Raw genomic sequence first — 22,962 nt, forward strand, 5'->3', positions numbered from 1 at the left:
ATATCGAGAAGACTTTCCTTGTGATGCAAAGTCAGGGGAACCCTCTTCCTGATAGGTGGGTAGAGACGACTACCCGGTTTTTAGGGGAGTAGCCTGCATCTTGGTGGAGACAGGAGTATTACCAGTTGACCCCAGCGGAGATTGCGGACTGGGAAGTATTTAAGCAATTGTTTCAGAAAAGGTTTATTCCCTTTGAGTATATTAATAGCAAAAAGTAAGAGTTTACGCATCTGAGACAAGGGAAGATGTCGGTGAATGAGTATTACAGGAGCTTCACTGATTTGTCGCGATATGATTCGGAGGTTGCTGCTAATCCAGTCAAGATGCTCCGTTGCTTCAGGTTGGGTACTAAGAAGAAATGGTGTTTTATATCGACATCGACTCCATGTGCCATTTACCATGAGTTTTATGAGGTTTTACTGTGGATTAAGGACTCAAAGAACATGCCCAGTGAAAGTGAGGATGAGGAAGAAAAGAATGTGAACCAGAGGCGAGATGATAAAGGTAAAGGGCAAACATCTCAAGAACCTCGTCAGACTCAAAGTTTTAAGAGAAGCGGTGGCAGTTCCGGCTCTTCTAGTGAAGGTTTGAGTTCAGAGGAGAGGTGGTAGATTTTTTGGAGGCTCGAGATTTCAGAGACATAGGGACTTTGGTGGTTCATCTGGTTCAAGTACTCCTCTATGCTGCATGTCTAATAATAGGCATTTTAAGGAGTGTAGGAGAGCCAGCAGTGCATGCTATACTTGTGGACAAATGGGGCATATAGCTGCTCATTGCCTTCATAATCAGCAGAGGCCCCAAAAGCCTTCCTTACCACCACCTGTGCCGACCCAGCAAGCTTCAGGATCTAGTGGTTATGCTCAGACTGGTCGTGGAGGTGCCTATCATTATCAGGGTGACGCCACTCCTTATACTTCAAGGCAATATCAGTACTCACAGGATCCTCATTATTAGGGTGGTTACCCTCAGTATCAGGGAGGTTCTATGCCATATCAACCATATTCAGCCGGTGGATCCCAGTGGTACCAAGGGGGACAGCCCAGTAGGTAGAGATTGTTACTAGCAGTGCAGGATCCTCGAGGCAGTCTGGTTAGCCAAGACAAGGACGTGGTGTTCATGCTAACATAGATCGTAGGGGATGATAGCAGAATCAGGGACGTATCCATAACATGACACTGCAAGATGCTCAGAACAATCCTGATTTAATCATGAGTACGTTAAATATTCTTGGTCATTTTGCTAGAGTATTGATTGATTATGGTGCTACGCATTCTGTTATTTCTCATACATTTGCTCAAATGACGCAACCTCATCCTACACCCCTAGGATATGATTTAGAGTTTTCTATGCCTAGAGGGGATAGATGTTTTGTGGATCAGTTATATTCGGGATGTCCAATGATGTTGGAGGTGTTGTTATGCCAGCTAATCTTATGTCGTTGGATATTATGGATTTTGATGTGATTTTGGGCATTGATTGGCTGCACTATAATTGTGCCAAGATAGATTGTTATGGAAAGACAGTCAGTTTTCATTGCCTTGGATTACCTTAAGTTAAATTTGTAGGAGAACCGAGTGGGGTGAGGCATGATGTTATTTCTGCAATGAAAGCCAAAAGATTGTTGTCGAAAGGTTGTAAGGGATATTTGGCTCATGTGGTGTTGAATGATAATGCTCCTAGTAGCGTGGAGGATGTGCGTGTGGTTAGGTATTTTCCGGATGTATTCCCAGAGGATCTGCTTGGATTGCTGCCAGATAGAGATGTAGAGTTTGTTATTGATCTGTTTCCATGTACGAATCCTATATCTTTGACTCTTTATAGAATGGCTCCTGCTGAGTTGAGGGAATTGAAAGTTCAGTTGTAGGAATTGGTTGATAAAGGATTTATTCAACCTAGTACTTCACCTTGGGGAGCTCCAATCTTATTTGTGAAGAAGAAAGATGGAACTTTAAGGCTGTGCATTGATTACAAGCAATTGAATCGGGTAACAATTAAGAAACGTTATCCGTTACCTCGTATTGATGATTTGCTTGATCAACTTCGAGGTGCCTGTGTATTTTCTAAGATTGACTTGAGGTTGGGTTACTACCAGTTGAAGATTAAGAATGAAGATGTCCCTAAGATCGCATTCATGACTCGATATGGTCACTATGAGTTTCTTATGATGCCATTCGGGTTAACTAATACACCAGCAGCTTTTATGGATTTAATGAATCAAGTATTCCAGCCATATTTGGACAGGTTTGTTATTGTCTTCATTGACGATATTCTGGTATACTCTAAGTCTAAGGTTGAGCATGCTAGACATCTTAAATTGGTGTAACGTTTGAAGGAACACCAATCATATGCTAAGTTTAGCAAATGCCAATTCTGGTTAGATCAAGTGGCATTTTTTGGGACGTGTCATTTCTGCACAAGGCATTCAAGTGGACTCTAAAAAAGTTGCAGCTGTGGAAAATTGGGAACAACTTTGAACCGTCACCGAGGTACGGAGTTTTCTTGGCTTAACAGGCTATTATAGATTGTTCGTTAAGGATTTTTTAGTGATTTCTTTGCCATTGACGAGGTTGACCCGGAAGGATGTTAAGTTTGAGTGGGATGATAATTGTGAGCAAAGTTTTCAGCAGTTGAAGTATTATCTCACTCTTGCACTTGTTTTAGCACTCCCAAATGATAGTGGTAATTTCGAGGTCTACGGTGATGCTTCTTTGAATGGTATGGGTTGTGTATTGATGCAACATGGTAGGGTGATTGCTTATGCTTCGAGACAGTTGAAACCTTATGAGAAGAATTAGCCTACTCATGATTTTTAGTTAGCGGCTATCATTTTTGCTTTGAAGATTTGGAAACATTATCTTTATGGTGAGAAATGTAAGATCTTCACAAATCATAAGAGTCTTCAGTATCTTTTTACTCAGAGAGATCTTAATCTTCGGCAGCAGAGGTGGATTGAGCTACTTAGTGATTATGATTGCACGATTGAGTATCATCCTGGTCGTGCAAATGCAGTGGCGGATGCACTTAGTAGGAAGACTCCAGCTAGACTCAATACCATCTATGATTGTCATGTTCCTCTTCTTGCGGATTTGAGGTCCACTGGAGTGGAGTTAGGAGTGGAAGATCAAGAGGAAGCCTTGCTTGCAAATTTCCAAGGTAGGCCAATTTTAATTGATCGTGTGCTCGAGGCCTAGATGAATGATGAAGAGACCCAGGAAATAATTCAAGCAAGGAATGAGGGGAAAAAGAAAGATTTCAGGATTCGAGAAACTGATGGTATGCTTATGCAGGAAAGCAGAGTGTATGTGCCGAATAATGCAGAATTAAAGAAGGAAATCCTTGATGAATCACATATTTCGGCATATGCGATGCATCCAGGAGACACTAAGATGTATCATACCATTCGATCATTTTATTATTGGCCGGGTATGAAAAGGGAAATTGCCGAATATGTGAGTAGATGTGCCATTTGCCAACAGGTTAAAGCTGAAAGGAAGAAGCCATTTAGGTTGATGCAGCCACTTCCCATTCCACAATGGAAATGGGAAAATATTATTATGGATTTTGTGTACAAGCTTCCTCATACACGAGATGGTTATGACGGCATTTGGGTGATAGTTGATCGGCTTACTAAGCCAGCACACTTTATTCCAGCAAGGGAAAAATATTCGTTAAGCTGATTAGCTAAGTTATTCATAACGAAGATTGTGAAGTACCATGGCATTCCAATTAATATTATCTCGGATCGGGACCCTAGATTCACTTCTAAGTTCTGGATAGCATTCCAGGAAGCTCTTGATACGAGATTACTTTATAGTACGGCATATCATCCTTAGACAGATGGGCAATCTGAGAGGACTATTCAGACATTAGAAGATATGCTGAGATCTTCAATGCTTCAGTTTGGCGATGGTTGGCATGATTGTTTGGATTTAATGGATTTCGCCTACAACAATAGTTACCATTTGAGTATTGGTATGGCACCTTTTGAAGCGCTTTATGGCAAGTCTTGTCGAATGCTATTATGTTGGTTAGAGGGTGGCAAAAGAGTTTTAGTGGGCACTGAGATTGTGGACGAGACTGCTCAAAATGTTTAGGTAATTAAGTCTAACCTGAAAATGGCCCAGGATCGACAAAAGAGCTTAGCAAACAAGCATGCCATTAACTGGAAGTATAATGTAGGTGATTGGGTATTTCTGAAGCTATCACCTTGGAAAGGTGTTGTACGATTTGAAAAGAAAGGCAAGTTGAATCCTAGGTACATTGGACCATATATGATCACCGAGCGAGTCGGTGAGGTTGCTTACAGGCTTAAGTTGCCTCTAGAGTTGTCCAAAGTGCATGATGTGTTTCATGTTTCGATGCTTCGACATTATATCTCAGATCCTTCACATGTGATTCCTCCTCAACCTTTGGAAATTAATTCGAATTTGACTTATGATGAGGAACCAGTGACTATTTTGGATTGGAAAGATAAGAAGCTGAGGAACAAGATAGTGCGTTTGGTGAAAGTATTATGGAGAAATCACTCAGTGGAAGAAGCTACTTGGGAGACAGAGGATCGAATGAGAGAGATGTATCCATGCTTGTTTTATGACTATTAGTGGATGTATTGGTTATGTGTAATTTCGAGGATGAAATTTTATAAGGGGGTAAATTGTCACAGCCCGTCCCGAAATAAATTATCGATGACATGAGTTGACTAGTTTACCCTTGGATGTGAGCGTTGTGGTGTGTTATACATGTAAATGGTGGTCCAAACTTGCATTTTCCTTAATTTTTGGAACAAAATTGGAAATTTGTTTTGTGGGTTTGGTTAGTGACCACGAGGACCACTCACACACACACAAACCCTTCATCTCTCTTCTCTCCCGTGCTCTCTCTCCCTCGGACTCACTCTCTCTCCTTCCCTCACGTATGGACCAACAACAAATCTAGTGGAAAGTTTGCAGATCGAGGGTTTAAAAGACACCATCATGTTCCTGAGGTTCATACGAGTTAAATGATACCATTTTTAGGTAAGAACTCCTTCGAAAACCCTAGTTTCTCTCGAACTCCGATTTAGGTACTATTCATGCAAACGTAAAATCTCATATTTTTAGGGATTTCAAGCTTATAGGTAGCTTAAGGAGGTCATCACGAGGCTGAGAGTGGTTTGTTGGAAGATTTTGGACGTCGGAATAGCGAGAACGACGAGTTTTAAAATTTGCTAGAATATCGAGGCTTTTTCCTGCGCGTTTCTAGTGGTTTCAGGGCTCGACTACGGTATGGTTTTGTTCATCTTGGTGAGATCTTTAAAATGAGACAAGTTTAATAGAATTTGGTTAAGAAATGAAGAAGATATAAGGTTTTGAAATTTAACCCAGAAACCGCGAAGTCACCGGCGTCCGGCAACTCGTCGGAGAAGGTGAAGGTATATTCTGTCTGTTTTGATGGAAATGTTAATGGCGTTGGATGACGCCATTAATAATTAACGGTATATGCTTGTTTTTGGACGGAACATTCCCTAATACCGTTACTGTTACCGTCAGTGTGCCTGGCATGTGCCTATGCGTGGGCGGCGCCTCTGGCTGTGCCTAGGTCGGCGCGTGGGTGGTAGGAAAATTTTTCTAAAAATATGGGGATGTTCGTGAGGTTTTGTAGATCACGTTGGTATATTCAAACATCTCATTTGAGCAATGTATGAGAAGTTATTAGCTAGTGTTGGTTAGGTGCTTTAAATTAACGTTTATTCAGTTATTTCGCATATAGGTGAGATTTATCCCAAGGACGAGCGCAGTCAAGGGCGACTCGGGGACTACGACCCTTCGACATACCAGTGAGTGGGCTTTTGTTTTTCAGTATATATTTATATACTTGATATTTTTCCAGAAAATGCGTTTAACTGAAAGTATGGCTTGAATGCCATGCATATAAATTTATATTTTGTATATGAGTTGAATTGTTTGCATATATGCATAATTATGGTGCTGTGGACACTCAGGTAAGTATCAGGTGAGTTATGTTTTGTTATGTGAATTAATGATTAATGGCATGTGATTAAATAGTGTTGAGCTCACAAAATTGCACCTAGGGTGATTGTGACTTAGCCAGAGATATGGCACAAGCCTGTATATAATGTCACCTCCGGCACCCTATGTTCACATTGGATCTAATTTAGGTGCACAGCCTTGTCGTACATACCATTATAGGTGGTTCCGACTCGTAAGTGACTAGCGATTTATCGCACAACTATTATGAAAGAGTAGTATTGAGCATAACTATATTACACCCAGTCTTGTCGTACAAACCTTTTCATTGGTTCCAACTTGTGTGTAGTATAGTGTCGTATAGGTCATTGTAGTGACTCCAGCTAGATTGACTATTGAGCTATGAATTCAGCCGTACATACTTCCACAGAGGTTCCGGCTAATATGTTATTTTCCATGAATTTATTCTCACCCGAATTACTTACTCTATTATATCTTGGCATGGCATATTTATGATTATGAATATGTGAAGCATGATTTGAATTAATATATTTACATATATATATATATATATACATATATATATATATATGCATATGTTTATATTCTATTTCTGGGAAAATTATACATGTTTTACTGCGAGGGGTTAGAACTTTGAGAAATGAAATGGTTTTGTAAAACATTTGTTTTTGCCCACTCACGTTTTCTGTTTTGAGCCCCTCCAGGTTTTAGGTAAGCTTGCTGTTGGTGGCCTTGAGGACTTTGGCGGTTCTGACATAATAAATTAATTGTAAGACATCTTCTGGTACTGTATAACTAGTACTCGTCCTACTGGACTGCACCTAAACTTTCTATACTCTGATTAGGAGTGTTTACACTTGTATGTCACTCTTAGCACTTCTTGTTATTAGTGCTCATTAATAGCTTTTGGTTTTTATTTATTCGTATATTTCTTATCTTATTTTCTTCAGCACTGTGCACATGGCTACGTCACCCTCACGTGACGGCTAGCATGTCTCGATCTCAATCGGGGTGTGTCAATTTTATCCTTATTTAATGAAGATTTTTTTTTTTTTTTACAGAATAACCAAAATGATTGATGGTGGATAACCTCAGGGACCACTTCTAATGATTTCAAATTTCAGAGACCAAAGTGAGGAATTATGTCAATCTCAGAAAACATTTTAGTTAAAAAGCTGTGAAATAAATGAAAATTTACCTTGCGTCCCCAAAACGCTTTTGAACATGTCAATGAAACACTGTTAAACGATTTCATACGCCACAATTTCTTTGATGTTTGACAGATTTGGATCCTCGCCGGATCCCCTCCCTGGGGATCCTAGGGATCAACAAACACGGACCATTGATAAAAAATCGTGCGGCCACAATTTTTTCCTTTTTTATATTTTTCATGCAAAACGATGCTACTTTACTTTTTAAAATATAAAAAGCATTTAATTGAGACCGCATGATTTTTTATCAACAGTCTGTGTTCATTGATCCTTATGATCCCAGGGAGGGAATCCGGCCAGGATCCAAATCCATGTTCGACGCTTTGGGTGCAGCCATCTCAGTGATCTCACTGAAAGTCGATGATTTGGAGATTAACTATAAGGAAATTCTTTCTTTTACATGACTCACTGACACATTGGGTATTTAATAAACTTAATTTTTAATTGGCAATTAGTAGGAATGATTCATTTTTTAAATTTGCTTGCAGAATGATCGGTTTTTCGAAACGACGACTTATTGATTATATATTAATTACTTAATGATGACATAACAATCACACAATGATTTTTTTTTATCTTAACAAATTGTCAAAAAATGATCATTCTTGCTAATAGTTCTTTTTAACTTAACTTTCCGGGGTAGATTTTATTACAGTAACAGATTGCAAATCACCATATATATATATGATTAATTCATTCTAATATGGCAGGACCTCCTTGTGTCTCGTATCACCTCCTTATGGCAGGATATTTTTTATATTTTTTTTTAGTGAAACGATAGTAGATTGATAAGCTTATAAAAGGGTTACAGGAGCCAATTAAGGCAGTACAGAATCCGCAACAAGTAAATCAATGATTACAGTAGGGGGTGATCAGCCAAAGCTCCAGTGATTGAGGGGAGAAGGGCCTTCGTATCCTTAACAACCTGACCGATTAAGGACAGATTGGGGGAAGGATCCTTCAAACACCATTACAATATTAGCTTTAGGTGTTGGATAATGGTGGTGGTTTAATAAGTCATTATATCGGATAAAAGATATCCGACACATCATTCAGTTAGTGTCGGATAACAATGAAATCTTGTTGGTTATATCCGGCATAAATTCCTAATAGATATTTAGTGTTGGATGCAACCACCATAAAATTATTATAACCGCCAGTATTTTTAAATTTAAAAAATATATATTTTTAACTTATTTCGGCGATTTTTAGGTTAATGGTGGCGGTTATAATCGACATAAATTGACTATTTTATTATTTTAAAATGTTATATTGATTATAAATAAATAAACACATGGCTTTAATATCAAAAGAGAGATGATTCTCACACAACCCTCTTAATTTATGATCATGAGATTAGATATGTGGCATGGTTTATGCTTTTTGTACATTTCTTAACGTACTGTTCGTTTCTCAATGTTCTAGCCATGCATGACCATTGTACTCTCTTATTAGCCACGTACAATATTTTTTCTCTTCTTTTCTTTTTTCGTTGGCAGCACTTTTTGTTCAAGCGTACTGTAATTAATTGCAGTGTTTGGGGAAGAAAAGAAAGTAAGAAAATGAAAATTACACTTTGGATGAATTATTGCGATAAAAGATCGAATACTTTCTATCCGACCACACATAATATTTCAATTTTGAAATTTATAAACTGGGAAAAGTGGAACTACTTTCAAGCACTCCTTCCTCTGGAATTGTTATGATTAAAGATGGCAGGAAGGTGACTTCGCATAAAAGTTGGTAATCTTTTTCATTTGGTTGATTGATAGATCATGATCTTTTTCACTTCAATTATGCAGCTTTTCACCTTTGGTTTAAATTTGGAAGGGAGACTTGGATGCGGTCTTTAATTATGTATATTATTTGATTGAAATCTTATTGATTTTTAATTTTTGATTGAGGTCTCTGAAATTAATGTGATAATTTATTTCTATGTACGTTACTATATTTTTTAAATTATAAATTATAAATTTTAGTTGTTTATATAAATGAGATTTTAAATAAATAAAAACATAATTTGTGGGATTAAAAATATTAAAATATAAATATACTATTGTGTGTGTGTGTATAAATATGGGTACATTCATCAAAATTAACCAAAAAATTTATTGTATCAAAACATGGGTACATTCTTCAAAATCACAAAAAAAAAAAAAAAAGATATTAGGCTTAATAACATTAGTAAATTTCTTCGATTAAAACTTGACATGGATACATTTTAAAATCAAAGAAAAAATAAGGGTAAATTACACTTTCATACCTCAGGTTTGGGCTCTATTTCAATTATTTACAACATCTTTAAAACATTTCACTTTCATACCTGAAATATTATTTTATTTCAAAATAATACATTCGTTACATTTTCCATCCGTTGATCCATTAAATGCTGACGTGACTGCCACATATATGTCACATGGTTGCCAAATGTTTGCCACGTGGCAAACAAAATAATTTTTTAATTATTTTTTAAAAAAACCTGAATTTTTACAAAAAAAAATAAAAATTGAAACCCCAAGAAGAAGAAATCTGCAACAAGAAGAAGAAGAGGAAGAGGAAGGAGGAAGAAAAGAAAAAAAAAACCAACCCCCCCCCCCCATGACCCTCCTCCCATCCCCCCTCCCCCCGCCGGAGACCCAGCTCCCCCCTCTCCCCGCGCGACCGTCCTCCCTCCTCGATCTAGTGATTTTCAGCAGGAAGAAGAAGAGGAAGAGGAGGGAGGAAGAAAAGAAAAAAAACCAACCCCCCCCCCCCGGCCCACGACCCTCCTCCCATTCCCCCTAGGCGGAAACCCAGCTTCCCCTTCTCCCCGTGCAACCCTCCTCCCTCTACGATCTGGTGAGATTTTCAATGTGGGTGAGCTTTGAAATTACTTTGAGTTGGTCGCTAGGGTGATTTTTTTTCTTTCTTTCTTCCTCCCTCTTCTTCTTCTTCTTCTTGCAGATGTAGGTTGTTGGGTTTTAGTTTTTTTTTTTTGTTTTTTTTTGTACAAATTCAAGTTTTAAAAAAAAATTAAAAAATTATTTTGTTTGCCACGTGGCAGACATTTGGCAACCACGTGGCATATATGTGGCAGCTACGTCAGCATTTAACGGATCAATGGATGGAAAATGTAACGGATGTATTATTTTGAAATAAAATAGTACTTAAGATATGAAAGTGAAATGTTTTAAAGATGTTGTAAGGAATTGAAATAGAACCCAAACCTGAGGTTTGAAAGTGTAATTTACCCAAAAACGAATGTACCCATATAAGTTTAAAAATGGATTAGAAAAAAATTGAATAGATTTTATATATATATATATAAAGGTACATTTTACATATAACAAATTGGTATATTTAAGAATGATTACATTTTAAGATTAAAAAGTTTTACATGAATGGGTACATATAATTAGCATGTGTACATTTAGCAAAATGAAAAGTACAAATAAAAAAAAATATATGTGTACAAATACAAATAAACTTTAAAAAATATGGGTACAAAAAGAAATTAATATATGGGTTCAACTTAAAACTGAAAAGAAAATTGGTACATGACACACCCTAACCCGAAGACTAGGACATGCTGGCCGTCACGTAAGCGTGACGTAACCATAACGCAAGCGGAAACGATTTAATAATAAAATACGAATCAACGAAAACCACTAATTGCAGTTATTTACAACCTAGCATTCTATGTGCATAAGAGTGTACTAAACACACATAAACAGAGCATAAGCGTCTAGGTGCAGTCAAGTAGGACCATAACTATTTTACAACACCCTCGGGTGAATCCTACATTTATTTAGTCTGTCAGAACGCCGAAGCAGTCCTCGTAGGCCACCAACGCCTCAACTAACAACTAGAACCTGGAGGGGCGAAAAACAGAAAACGTGAGTGGGCGAAAATCAAGCTTTTCCAAATCATTTCATAAATCCACATTTATAACCCCTTTTTGGAAAACCTGTATACTTTCCCAGAAAAATAGTATATAGCATATATATCTCAACTGTCTCAATCATCAATCTTATAACAGATTCAATAAAGAATGTACCATGCCAATTTCAACAGTGTAGTATGAATGCATTAACATAATATAATCAGGTAAAAGAAATAATCAATCGGAGGCCCTCTAATAGCCTTGAACGATTGAACCTAGAGCTCAACATCTATCAATCTCACTCTCTGCCGGAGTCACTCCGCGTGACCTGTCCGGCCTTCTGCACATAAGTCGGAACCACCTAATGTAGTCTGAACGACTCATGGTAATATTCGCTCTAGTGCTTCTCTCATCAATCATCTGTATATAATAACCTAAGGTCACCCACCAGTCATAATCTCACTAACACTCTACGACTGGCCCGTCGTACCCACTCCGCGTGGACTGTACGACCAGCATCTACTTGGATCCAAGGCGAGCGTGCGATGCGGTGAATACTATAAGCACTAAACCATGGTGCAGGATATGAGCTCAATATATCATCATCCTCAACATAACAGTAATTAAATACTTACCTGTGCGTCCACAGCACCATCATACATATATGCATCATACGACAGTTCATAATATCCATAACATTCTATGCATGGCAATCACATCATATTTCATTTCATTTCAATATATTTTTCATTTAAATTTGATTTCTGGGGAAATCGAGTATATAGGTATATATATAGAAAGCAATGCCCACTCACTGGTATGTCGCCGGGTCGTAACCCCCTTGACGCCCCTGGATGTGCTCGTCCTCGTTAAATGTTCCACCTAGAAGTGAAATAACTTAAAACAATCATTTAACGCACATTTAACGCACCTAAACCAAACTAGGTAATAAATTCTTCATACGATGCTCAAATTGGGTATATGAATATACCACAGTGACCTACACAACCTCAGGATCATCCCCATAATTTTAAAATAATTTTTGGATGCTCCACGCGCCCCCACGCGCCTGACGTGGCACGGACCTACGCGCGGCCCACGCGCAGCCACGTGCCAGGCACACTGACGGCTACAGTGAACGGCGTTAGGAATATTCCCGGAATATTCCGTTAAAAACTAACGGTTTCCGTTAAAGTTAACTAACGGCGTCGGAATATTCCGTCCAACTTGACGGAAGATTCCCTGTCTTCTCCGGCGAGTCGCCGGTCGCCGGCGACTGTTCGCCGGTTTCTGGAAAAATTTCAAATTGACTTTTCTCCTTCGTTTTTCAACCAATTTCTTCGCATTTTATACCAAAATGAAGCATTTAACATGTACTATCACGTTGGGATGGTTTTAAGGCCTAAAAACAACAAGATCAAACCTTTCAAAATTCTTCAATTTCGGCCAAACTCGAACCCGACGATCCCGACGTCCATTTTGTTCAAACGAGGCACTCCGAGCCTCCTTGGAACTTCCTAAGACTCGTGGTGATCTTTGTTTAACCTAAAACACAACCAAAATTAAGTTCGTGAACAGTGCCATTACACGGGGTGTTTTAAAACTAAGGTTCTCGAAATAGAACTTACCTAAAACTGGTATTCCCGTGCTCGTGAGGTCCTAAGGAGTGTCGTGGTGATCTTAGATCGGACGTTGGTGTAGGATTGTGATTGTTCTTGGTGTTTGTCCGAGAGCTTGAGAGAGTTCGAGAGTAAGAGAGAGAGAGTGATACTGAAATGAAGAAAGAGAGAGAGAGTGAAGGGAGATGAGAGAGAGACATCCCACGGGTTTTGGGGAGGGATTTAGGGGGTAGGGTCCCACCTAAAGTCCAACACAGATAATTTAACACATACTAATAAATTCTAACCCTAGTTTAGGATCTTAGTGTAAAACAAATACCAAATTTACGCACCTTAATCCCGTTTAAGGGCGTTTTAGTAATTTCACGTCCTCGGTATTTAGTAACTCTGGGACGGGCTGTGACAATCTCCCCTCCTTATAGAATTTCGTCCCCGAAATTCCAATCACTAACCAGAACATCAAAAGTCATAGAATAACCTCGGATACATATCTCTCATCCGATCTTCTGTCTCCCAAGTAGCTTCTTCAGCTGAATGGTTTCTCCACAATACTTTTACCAAGCTCACGGTCTTATTCCTCAAAGTCTTATCTTTCCAATCCAGTATAGTCACTGGTTCCTCATCATATGTCAAATCCGGATTAATTTCCAATGGTTGAGGAGGAATCACATGTGAAGGATCTGACACATAATGCCGAAGCATCGAGACATGGAACACATTATGTACCTTAGACAACTCTGGAGGTAGCTCCAACCTGTAAGCAACTTCACCAATCCTCTCAGTGATCTCATAAGGTCCAATGTACCTGGGACTTAGCTTTCCTTTCTTTCCAAAGCGAACCACACCTCTCCAAGGCGATAATTTCAGAAAAACATAGTCGCCCACATTATACATTCTGTCCGTGGTATGTCGATCCGCTAGGCTCTTTTGTCTATCCTGGGCCACTTTCAGGTTAGACTTAATTACCTGAATATTCTGAGTAGTCTCATCCACAATCTCTGGGCCCTCAAGTATTCTTTCACCAACCTCTGACCAACATAATGGCGTACGGCAAGCTTTACCATAAAGTGCTTCAAATGGAGACATTCCAATACTCGAATGAAAACTATTATTATAGGCAAACTCCATCAAATCCAAACGATCATGCCAAGAATCACCAAATTGCATCACAGAGGATCTCAACATATCCTCGAGTGTCTGAATAGTTCTCTCTGACTGACCATCTGTCTGTGGATGATAAGCTGTACTGTAAAGCAATCTAGTACCCAAAGCTTCTTGAAAAGCTATCCAAAACTTAGAAGTAAATCTTGGATCTCGATCAGAAATAATATTCACTGGGACACCATGATACTTTACAACCTTCGATATGAATAACTGAGCCAACTTATTTAAAGAGTACTTCTCCCTTACTGGAATAAAATGTGCTGATTTGGTAAGTCGATCTACAACCACCCAAATGCCATCAAAACCATTTTGTGTACGTGGCAACTTATACACAAAATCCATCGTTATATTCTCCCATTTCCACTGGGGAACGGGAAGTGGTTGCAATCTCCCAAACGGCTTCTTTCTTTCAGCCTTAACCTGCTGGCAGACAATACACCTACTCACATACTCCGCAATCTCTCTCTTCATACCCGGCCAATAGTAGAATGGTCGAATGGTATGATACATTTTAGTTCCTCCTGGGTGCATAGCATAAGCCGAACAATGTGCTTCATCCAAGATTTCTTTCTTCAGTTCTTCATTGTTAGGCACATACATCCTGTTCTCTTGCATAAGCATACTATCAGATTCTCGGATCTTGAGATCTTTCTTCTTCCCTTCCTTTCTTAAACTGATCAATTCTTGAATTTCTTCATCCAACGATTGAGCTGCAAGCACCCGATCAATTAAAATTGGCTTGACTTGAAAATTGGCAAGAAAAGCTTCACTTTGCTCTTCCCATTCTAACTCTACTCCAGTAGATCTCAACTCTGCCAGAAGAGGAACACGACTGGCATACAAAGCATTAAGTCGCCCTTGAGGCTTCCTACTCAGAGCATCAGCTACCACATTTGCACGACCCGGATGGTACTCAATCGTGCAATCATAATCACTTAACAATTCCAACCATCTTCTCTGACGAAGATTAAGATCATGCTGAGTGAAAAGGTACTGAAGGCTTTTATGATCGGTAAAGATCTTACATTTCTCGCCATAGAGATAATGTCTCCAAATCTTCAAAGCAAACACAATAGCTGCCAACTCAAGATCGTGAGTCGGATAGTTTCTTTCATGAGTCTTCAACTGCCTAGAAGCATAGGCAATCACTCTACTATGCTGCATCAAAACACAACCCAAACCATTCAAAGAAGCATCACTATAGATCTCGAAGTTACCATTATCATCAGGAAGTACTAACACAGGTGCATGAGTAAGGCAATACTTCAACTGTTGGAAACTTTGCTCACAACTTTCATCCCACTCAAACTTAACATCCTTCCTGGTTAACTTCGTTAATGGCAAGGCAATCATAGAAAAGTCTTGAACAAACCGTCTATAATAACCTGCCAAACCAAGAAAACTCCGCACCTCAGTGACCGTTCGAGGTTGTTCCCAATTTTCCACTGCTGCTATCTTTTGAGGATCCACTTGAATTCCCTGAGCTGATACCACATGTCCCAAAAATGCCACTTGATCCAGCCAAAATTCACATTTACTAAATTTGGCATATAATCGGTGTTCCCTCAATTTCCTTAACACCAAGTTAAGATGTCGAATATGGTCTGATTTCGACTTAGAATATACCAGGATGTCATCAATAAAAACAATAACAAATCTGTCAAGATATTCCTGGAATACTTCATTCATCAATCTCATGAAAGCTGCAGGGGCATTAGTCAGTCCAAATGGCATAACCAAAAATTCATAATGCCCATAACGAGTCCTGAAAGCTGTTTTATGAACATCCTCATCTTTAATCTTTAATTGATAATACCCAGACCTCAAATCGATCTTAGAAAACACACAGGCACCCTTGAGCTGATCAAACAAATCATCTATACGAGGCAAGGGATAACGGTTTTTAATCGTCACCCGATTCAATTGCCTGTAATCAATGCACAATCTCAAAGTTCCATCTTTCTTTCTTACAAACAACACTGGAGCTCCCCAAGGTGAAGAACTAGGCTGAATGAAACCTTTATCAATTAACTCTTGCAATTGAATTTTCAACTCTCTTAATTCCGATGGTGCCATTCTATAAGGAGTCAAAGAGATAGGGTTCGTACCTGGAAGCAAATCAATCGAAAATTCCACATCTCTATCTGGAGGCAACCCAGGTAAATCATCTGGAAATACATCAGGATAGTGTCTGACTACTCCGACTTCCTCCACACTACCGGAATCAACATCATTTAACACCACATGTGCCAAGTATCCCTGACAACCCTTGGATAACAACTTCTTTGCCCTTATGGCGGAAATAACACCATGCCTCACCCCACTTCTTTCACCCACAAATGTAACCTCGGGTAGTCCAGGACGAAGAAAAGTAACTGATTTCCCGTAACAATCTATATGGGCGCGATTATAATGCAACCAATCCGCCCCTAAAATCACATCAAAATCCACGATGTCTAACGGGATAAGATTAGCAGGCATAATGACATTATCTACCATCACTGGACACCCAGAGTAAAAACTATCAACATAACATTTATCCCCTCTAGGCATAGCAAACTCTAAATCAAACCCTAGAGGTGAAGGATGAGGTTGCGTTATTTGAGCAAATGTATGAGAAATCACAGAGTGTGTAGCACCACAATCAATCAAGACTCTAGCAAAATGACCAAGAACATTCAACGTACCCATAATCAAGTCTGGATGGTTCTGAGCATCTTGCAGCGAGATGTGGTTAACACGTCCCTGAGCTGGCTGTCGTCCTCCACGACCTCTGCCACTCTGGTTACCTCGTCCCTGATGAGTACGTCCTTGACCTGTCTGGGCAGGCGGCCTAAACGACCCTGTACTACTAGCAGCAACTCCGCTCTGTTGGGGCTGACCCCCCTGATACCACTGAGATCCGCTAGCTGGCATAGACGGATATGAAGTATAACCTCCTTGATCCTGAGAATATCCACTCTGAAAATAAGGATCCTGGGAATAGTGATACTGTCCCGGAGCATAAGGAGTAGCATCACCCTGATAGTGATAAGCACCACCACGACCACCCTGGCCATAACTGCCTGAATTAAAGTTCTGTTGAGTCGGTGCTGGTGTTGGCCTAACAGGCTGCTGGGGCCTCTGCTGATTCTGGGGACAATTCATAGCTCTATGTCCTGTCTGACCACATGTAAAGCATGCACCACTGATTCTCCTACATTCCCCATAATGTCGGAAATTACAATGGCGACATAACGGAGAACCCGAACTACCAGTACCACCAAAGCCTCTCTGACCAGAAAATCTAGGTCCATTACCAAACCTACCACCTCCTCTCCTCGGACCTGTGGCACTAAATCCACCACTGGAAGAACTAGAACTCATTCCACTTTTCTTGAAATTCTGCGTCTGACGAGGTCCTGGAATGGAAACACCTTTACCTTTCTCATTTTTCTTCTGACCATTACCCTTATCCTCTTCATCCTCACTGTCCGGAAGATTATCAGAGTCTTCCATCCGGACCAGAATCTCAAAATACTCATGATAATCGGCACAGGGAAGTGCATTGGCAAACGTTCTGTACTTCTTCTTAGATCCTAACTTGAAACGACGAAGCATTTCTGCTTGATTACCCGCTAAATCAGAATCATAACGGGATAAATCAGTAAACTTCCTGTAGTACTCATGTGCAGACATATTCCTCTGCTTCAGACTGGTGAATTCCTGTTTCTTGCGATCTATATATTCCGGAGGAACAAATCTCTTCATAAAATTTTCCTTAAATACCTCCCATTCGGCTGCCCTTTCAGGTGCCATGTGCCTCGACTGATTTATCCACCACGCAGCTGGCTCACGGCCCAAAAACCAGGTGGTGGTCTCCACCCATCTATTAGCTGGCAGGTTTCCCTGACTTTGCATCACTTGAAAGGTCTGCTCAATCCGATCCAACCACTTTTCTGCCCCTTCATAGCCTTCATTTCCCTCAAAAGTTTCCAGTTTCAGATTATACATCGTCTCTACGGGCGTTCTCTGAGGAGGACGGATATTAGCCTGAAAAGCTTGAGCCATTGCTGCCCCTAGCTGAGTTATATCGGGGAAATTAGGCTCAGCAGCACGGCGAGGATCTCTACGAGGCGGCATAATTCTGACAGAAAACATAACAAAATCAATAGAAGAACTCATTAGTTATACAGGACTGCAACCTATGCTCTGATACCAAACTGACACACCCTAACCCGAAGACTAGGACATGCTGGCCGTCACGTAAGCGTGACGTAACCATAACGCAAGCGGAAACGATTTAATAATAAAATACGAATCAACGAAAACCACTAATTGCAGTTATTTACAACCTAGCATTCTATGTGCATAAGAGTGTACTAAACACACATAAACAGAGCATAAGCGTCTAGGTGCAGTCAAGTAGGACCATAACTATTTTACAACACCCTCGGGTGAATCCTACATTTATTTAGTCTGTCAGAACGCCGAAGCAGTCCTCGTAGGCCACCAACGCCTCAACTAACAACTAGAACCTGGAGGGGCGAAAAACAGAAAACGTGAGTGGGCGAAAATCAAGCTTTTCCAAATCATTTCATAAATCCACATTTATAACCCCTTTTTGGAAAACCTGTATACTTTCCCAGAAAAATAGTATATAGCATATATATCTCAACTGTCTCAATCATCAATCTTATAACAGATTCAATAAAGAATGTACCATGCCAATTTCAACAGTGTAGTATGAATGCATTAACATAATATAATCAGGTAAAAGAAATAATCAATCGGAGGCCCTCTAATAGCCTTGAACGATTGAACCTAGAGCTCAACATCTATCAATCTCACTCTCTGCCGGAGTCACTCCGCGTGACCTGTCCGGCCTTCTGCACATAAGTCGGAACCACCTAATGTAGTCTGAACGACTCATGGTAATATTCGCTCTAGTGCTTCTCTCATCAATCATCTGTATATAATAACCTAAGGTCACCCACCAGTCATAATCTCACTAACACTCTACGACTGGCCCGTCGTACCCACTCCGCGTGGACTGTACGACCAGCATCTACTTGGATCCAAGGCGAGCGTGCGATGCGGTGAATACTATAAGCACTAAACCATGGTGCAGGATATGAGCTCAATATATCATCATCCTCAACATAACAGTAATTAAATACTTACCTGTGCGTCCACAGCACCATCATACATATATGCATCATACGACAGTTCATAATATCCATAACATTCTATGCATGGCAATCACATCATATTTCATTTCATTTCAATATATTTTTCATTTAAATTTGATTTCTGGGGAAATCGAGTATATAGGTATATATATAGAAAGCAATGCCCACTCACTGGTATGTCGCCGGGTCGTAACCCCCTTGACGCCCCTGGATGTGCTCGTCCTCGTTAAATGTTCCACCTAGAAGTGAAATAACTTAAAACAATCATTTAACGCACATTTAACGCACCTAAACCAAACTAGGTAATAAATTCTTCATACGATGCTCAAATTGGGTATATGAATATACCACAGTGACCTACACAACCTCAGGATCATCCCCATAATTTTAAAATAATTTTTGGATGCTCCACGCGCCCCCACGCGCCTGACGTGGCACGGACCTACGCGCGGCCCACGCGCAGCCACGTGCCAGGCACACTGACGGCTACAGTGAACGGCGTTAGGAATATTCCCGGAATATTCCGTTAAAAACTAACGGTTTCCGTTAAAGTTAACTAACGGCGTCGGAATATTCCGTCCAACTTGACGGAAGATTCCCTGTCTTCTCCGGCGAGTCGCCGGTCGCCGGCGACTGTTCGCCGGTTTCTGGAAAAATTTCAAATTGACTTTTCTCCTTCGTTTTTCAACCAATTTCTTCGCATTTTATACCAAAATGAAGCATTTAACATGTACTATCACGTTGGGATGGTTTTAAGGCCTAAAAACAACAAGATCAAACCTTTCAAAATTCTTCAATTTCGGCCAAACTCGAACCCGACGATCCCGACGTCCATTTTGTTCAAACGAGGCACTCCGAGCCTCCTTGGAACTTCCTAAGACTCGTGGTGATCTTTGTTTAACCTAAAACACAACCAAAATTAAGTTCGTGAACAGTGCCATTACACGGGGTGTTTTAAAACTAAGGTTCTCGAAATAGAACTTACCTAAAACTGGTATTCCCGTGCTCGTGAGGTCCTAAGGAGTGTCGTGGTGATCTTAGATCGGACGTTGGTGTAGGATTGTGATTGTTCTTGGTGTTTGTCCGAGAGCTTGAGAGAGTTCGAGAGTAAGAGAGAGAGAGTGATACTGAAATGAAGAAAGAGAGAGAGAGTGAAGGGAGATGAGAGAGAGACATCCCACGGGTTTTGGGGAGGGATTTAGGGGGTAGGGTCCCACCTAAAGTCCAACACAGATAATTTAACACATACTAATAAATTCTAACCCTAGTTTAGGATCTTAGTGTAAAACAAATACCAAATTTACGCACCTTAATCCCGTTTAAGGGCGTTTTAGTAATTTCACGTCCTCGGTATTTAGTAACTCTGGGACGGGCTGTGACAGTACAAGTTAAAAAAGAATTACAAATTAAAAATGGGTACAAACTAAAACAAAAAATATATTAAAAAATTTAGTCATAAATATAAATATACTAATTGTAACATTTTTAACATTAAATGAATATATTTAGAAATAAAAAAATATTTTATTATTGAAATAATTAATGATGTTATTAATACCCAAGGACCTTGATCAAAAATTGAAAATGAATAGGATTTTAATCAATGAAGTACTAAGCAAAAGAAAGGATGAGAACCTAATTTATCTAATTTGGAATGATAAGGGGTATGCAACACTAATAAACACATGGTTTAAATATTTATTTATTGATTTTTTTCACTGATGGCCCTATCGGATATAACCGACACGAACAAAGCAAAATTTTGGGCGGCCGCCAGGATAATCTTTGAATGTTTTTTTTTCACTCATGGTCCCATTACCTAATCTCAGATTTTTTTTTTTTTTACGATTTTTTACACATGTTATCTCAAAGTATGTACAAACATATTTGACGGTTTAATCATTGAAACTAGTTTCATAGAATGCATATCCTATCAAATTGATAGATTTAACAAACACTTAAGAGTTAATGTTATACTTCCATTAAGTATAAAATAAGATTTATCCACTAGTATAAATATTTTAAATTGAAGATCGAATTCATTCATTGCATTCTTATAGCGTCGAGTAGTGTAGCTGTAAAAAATCATCAAAATCTGAGCTAAATAACCGTTAAATTGTGATTTTTTTTGTTTATAACCATCAAAGACTTTTGTTCTGTTACCTAATCTCTGAATGCTTATTTTTTGCGATTTTTTACATATGCGATCTCAGAGTGTGTACAAAGAAGTTTGACGGTTGGATCGTTGAAAAACGTTTCATAGAATGCGTATCGTATCAAAACGGTAGATTAAACAAACACTTAGAGTTAATGTTATACTTCCCCATCAAGTATAAAATAAGATTTTGTGGTATCCACTAGTGTAAATATTTTAAATTGAAGATCGAATTTGTTCAATGCATTCTTATAAGGTCGAGGAGTGTAGCTGTAAAAAATCATCAAAATCAGAGCTAAAATAATTGTTAAATTGTGATTTTTTGTTTATAATCGTAAAAAACTTTTGTTCTATTACCTAATCTCTGAATGTTTATTTTTTGTGATTTTTTACATATGCGATCTCGGAGTGAGTACAAACAAGTTTGACGGTTAGATCATTTAAAAAAGTTTTGTAGAATGCGTATCGTGTCAAAATGGTAGATTAAATAAACACTTAAGAGTAACTGTTATACTTCTATTAAGTATAAATTAAGATTTTGTGATATCCACTACTGTAAATATTTTAAATTGAAGATCAAATTTATTCATTACATTCTTATAGGGTCGAGGAGTGTAGCTGTAAAAATCATTAAAATCAGAGCTAAAATAACTGTTAAATTGTGATTTTTCGTTTATAACCGTCGAAAACTTTTGTTCTATTACCTAATCTATGAATGTTTGTTTTTTGTGATTTTTTACGTATGCGATCTCGGAATGTGTACAACCAAGTATGACGGTTAGATCATTGAAAAAAGTTTCGTAGAATGCATATCGCGTTAAAACGGTAGATTAAACAAACATTTAGAATTAATATTATACTTCCATTATGTATAAAATAAGATTTTGTGGTATCTACTAGTGTAAATATTTTAAATTGAAGATCGAATTCCTTCATTGCATTCTTATAGGGTCGAGGAGTGTAGCTGTAAAAAATCATCAAAACCGGAGCTAAAATAACCGCTTAATTGTGATTTTTCGTTTATAACTGAAAGCTTTTGTTCTGTTACCTAATCTCTGAATGTTTTTTTTTGCGATTTTTAACGTATGCGATCTTGTAGTATTTACAAACAAATTTGACGGTTAGATCATGGAAACTAGTTTTGTAGAATGCATATCTCCGTTAAATTTGCTTAAATTTTGAAGTAGGAAAAGTAATTTGTGCTAAATTTTTATTTATGTTTTTCAAGTATTGATTAGACAATATTTAGTTTGTGTAATGACATTTTCATTGTACAATTATCTTTTTGTTTCTTTATCGCATATTTTACATGGCTTATTATCTATTAAACCAAACAATTATTTATTTAATTTTTAAAAGCGTATTCTATTTGAATACATATTATTTATTTATTAAACCAAACAATTATTATTTTATTTTTTTAAATCGTAACAAAATTCTTGGGGGGGGGATTTTAAAATCTTGGGAGAGGGAATTTAAAATTTTGGGAGGGAATTTTGGGGGGATTTTTGCCACCATTTTTTTTTCTGTCGGTTATAATCGACAGTAATAAAAAAAATTTGTCGGTTTTTATTTAAAAAAAAATGTTTATGTCGATTTTAACCGTCAGTAATGAAAATTTTCCAAAATAAAACCCCTCTATCTCTTCCTTGCGTTGGTGCATTCTTCCTTCCCTCTTCCTTCCTCCTATTCTCCTCTCCTCATTTCCTTCTCCTTCTCTTCTCTCCTCTTTACTTCCAGTTCAACACTTGCAACTGAGAGTCTTTGGGAAAGACAAGGTGAAATAATTCATT

At 38.6% G+C, this 22,962-nt stretch overlaps 1 protein-coding gene and 2 long non-coding RNA genes across 3 annotated transcripts; 1 reads left to right on the forward strand and 2 right to left on the reverse strand.

Moving 5' to 3' along the window:
* The first annotated feature begins 4,115 nt into the window (after positions 1-4,115).
* LOC139195034 (uncharacterized) lies at positions 4,116-4,601 on the forward strand. Its single transcript, XM_070820213.1, has one exon. It carries the CDS (start codon positions 4,116-4,118, stop codon positions 4,599-4,601), a length of 486 nt encoding a protein of 161 aa, XP_070676314.1.
* A 6,231-nt stretch (positions 4,602-10,832) lies between these two features.
* LOC139195163 (uncharacterized) lies at positions 10,833-11,948 on the reverse strand. Its single transcript, XR_011579797.1, has 2 exons — positions 11,876-11,948; positions 10,833-11,049 (listed from the first exon to the last, which is right to left on the reverse strand). It is a non-coding gene; the product is annotated as an uncharacterized lncRNA (long non-coding RNA).
* Positions 11,949-18,143: 6,195 nt separating this feature from the next.
* LOC139195164 (uncharacterized) lies at positions 18,144-19,255 on the reverse strand. The gene is made up of 2 exons (XR_011579798.1): positions 19,187-19,255; positions 18,144-18,360 (listed from the first exon to the last, which is right to left on the reverse strand). It is a non-coding gene; the product is annotated as an uncharacterized lncRNA (long non-coding RNA).
* Between the last annotated feature and the right edge of the window lie 3,707 nt (positions 19,256-22,962).

This window comes from Malus domestica, chromosome 04 (genome assembly GCF_042453785.1).
Source record: "Malus domestica chromosome 04, GDT2T_hap1".
NCBI lineage: Eukaryota > Viridiplantae > Streptophyta > Magnoliopsida > Rosales > Rosaceae > Malus > Malus domestica.

Coding starts and splice junctions, on each gene's coding strand:
- LOC139195034 (XM_070820213.1), top strand. CDS start 4,116: ATGGCCCAGGATCGACAAAAGAGCTTAGCAAACAAGCATGCCATTAAC.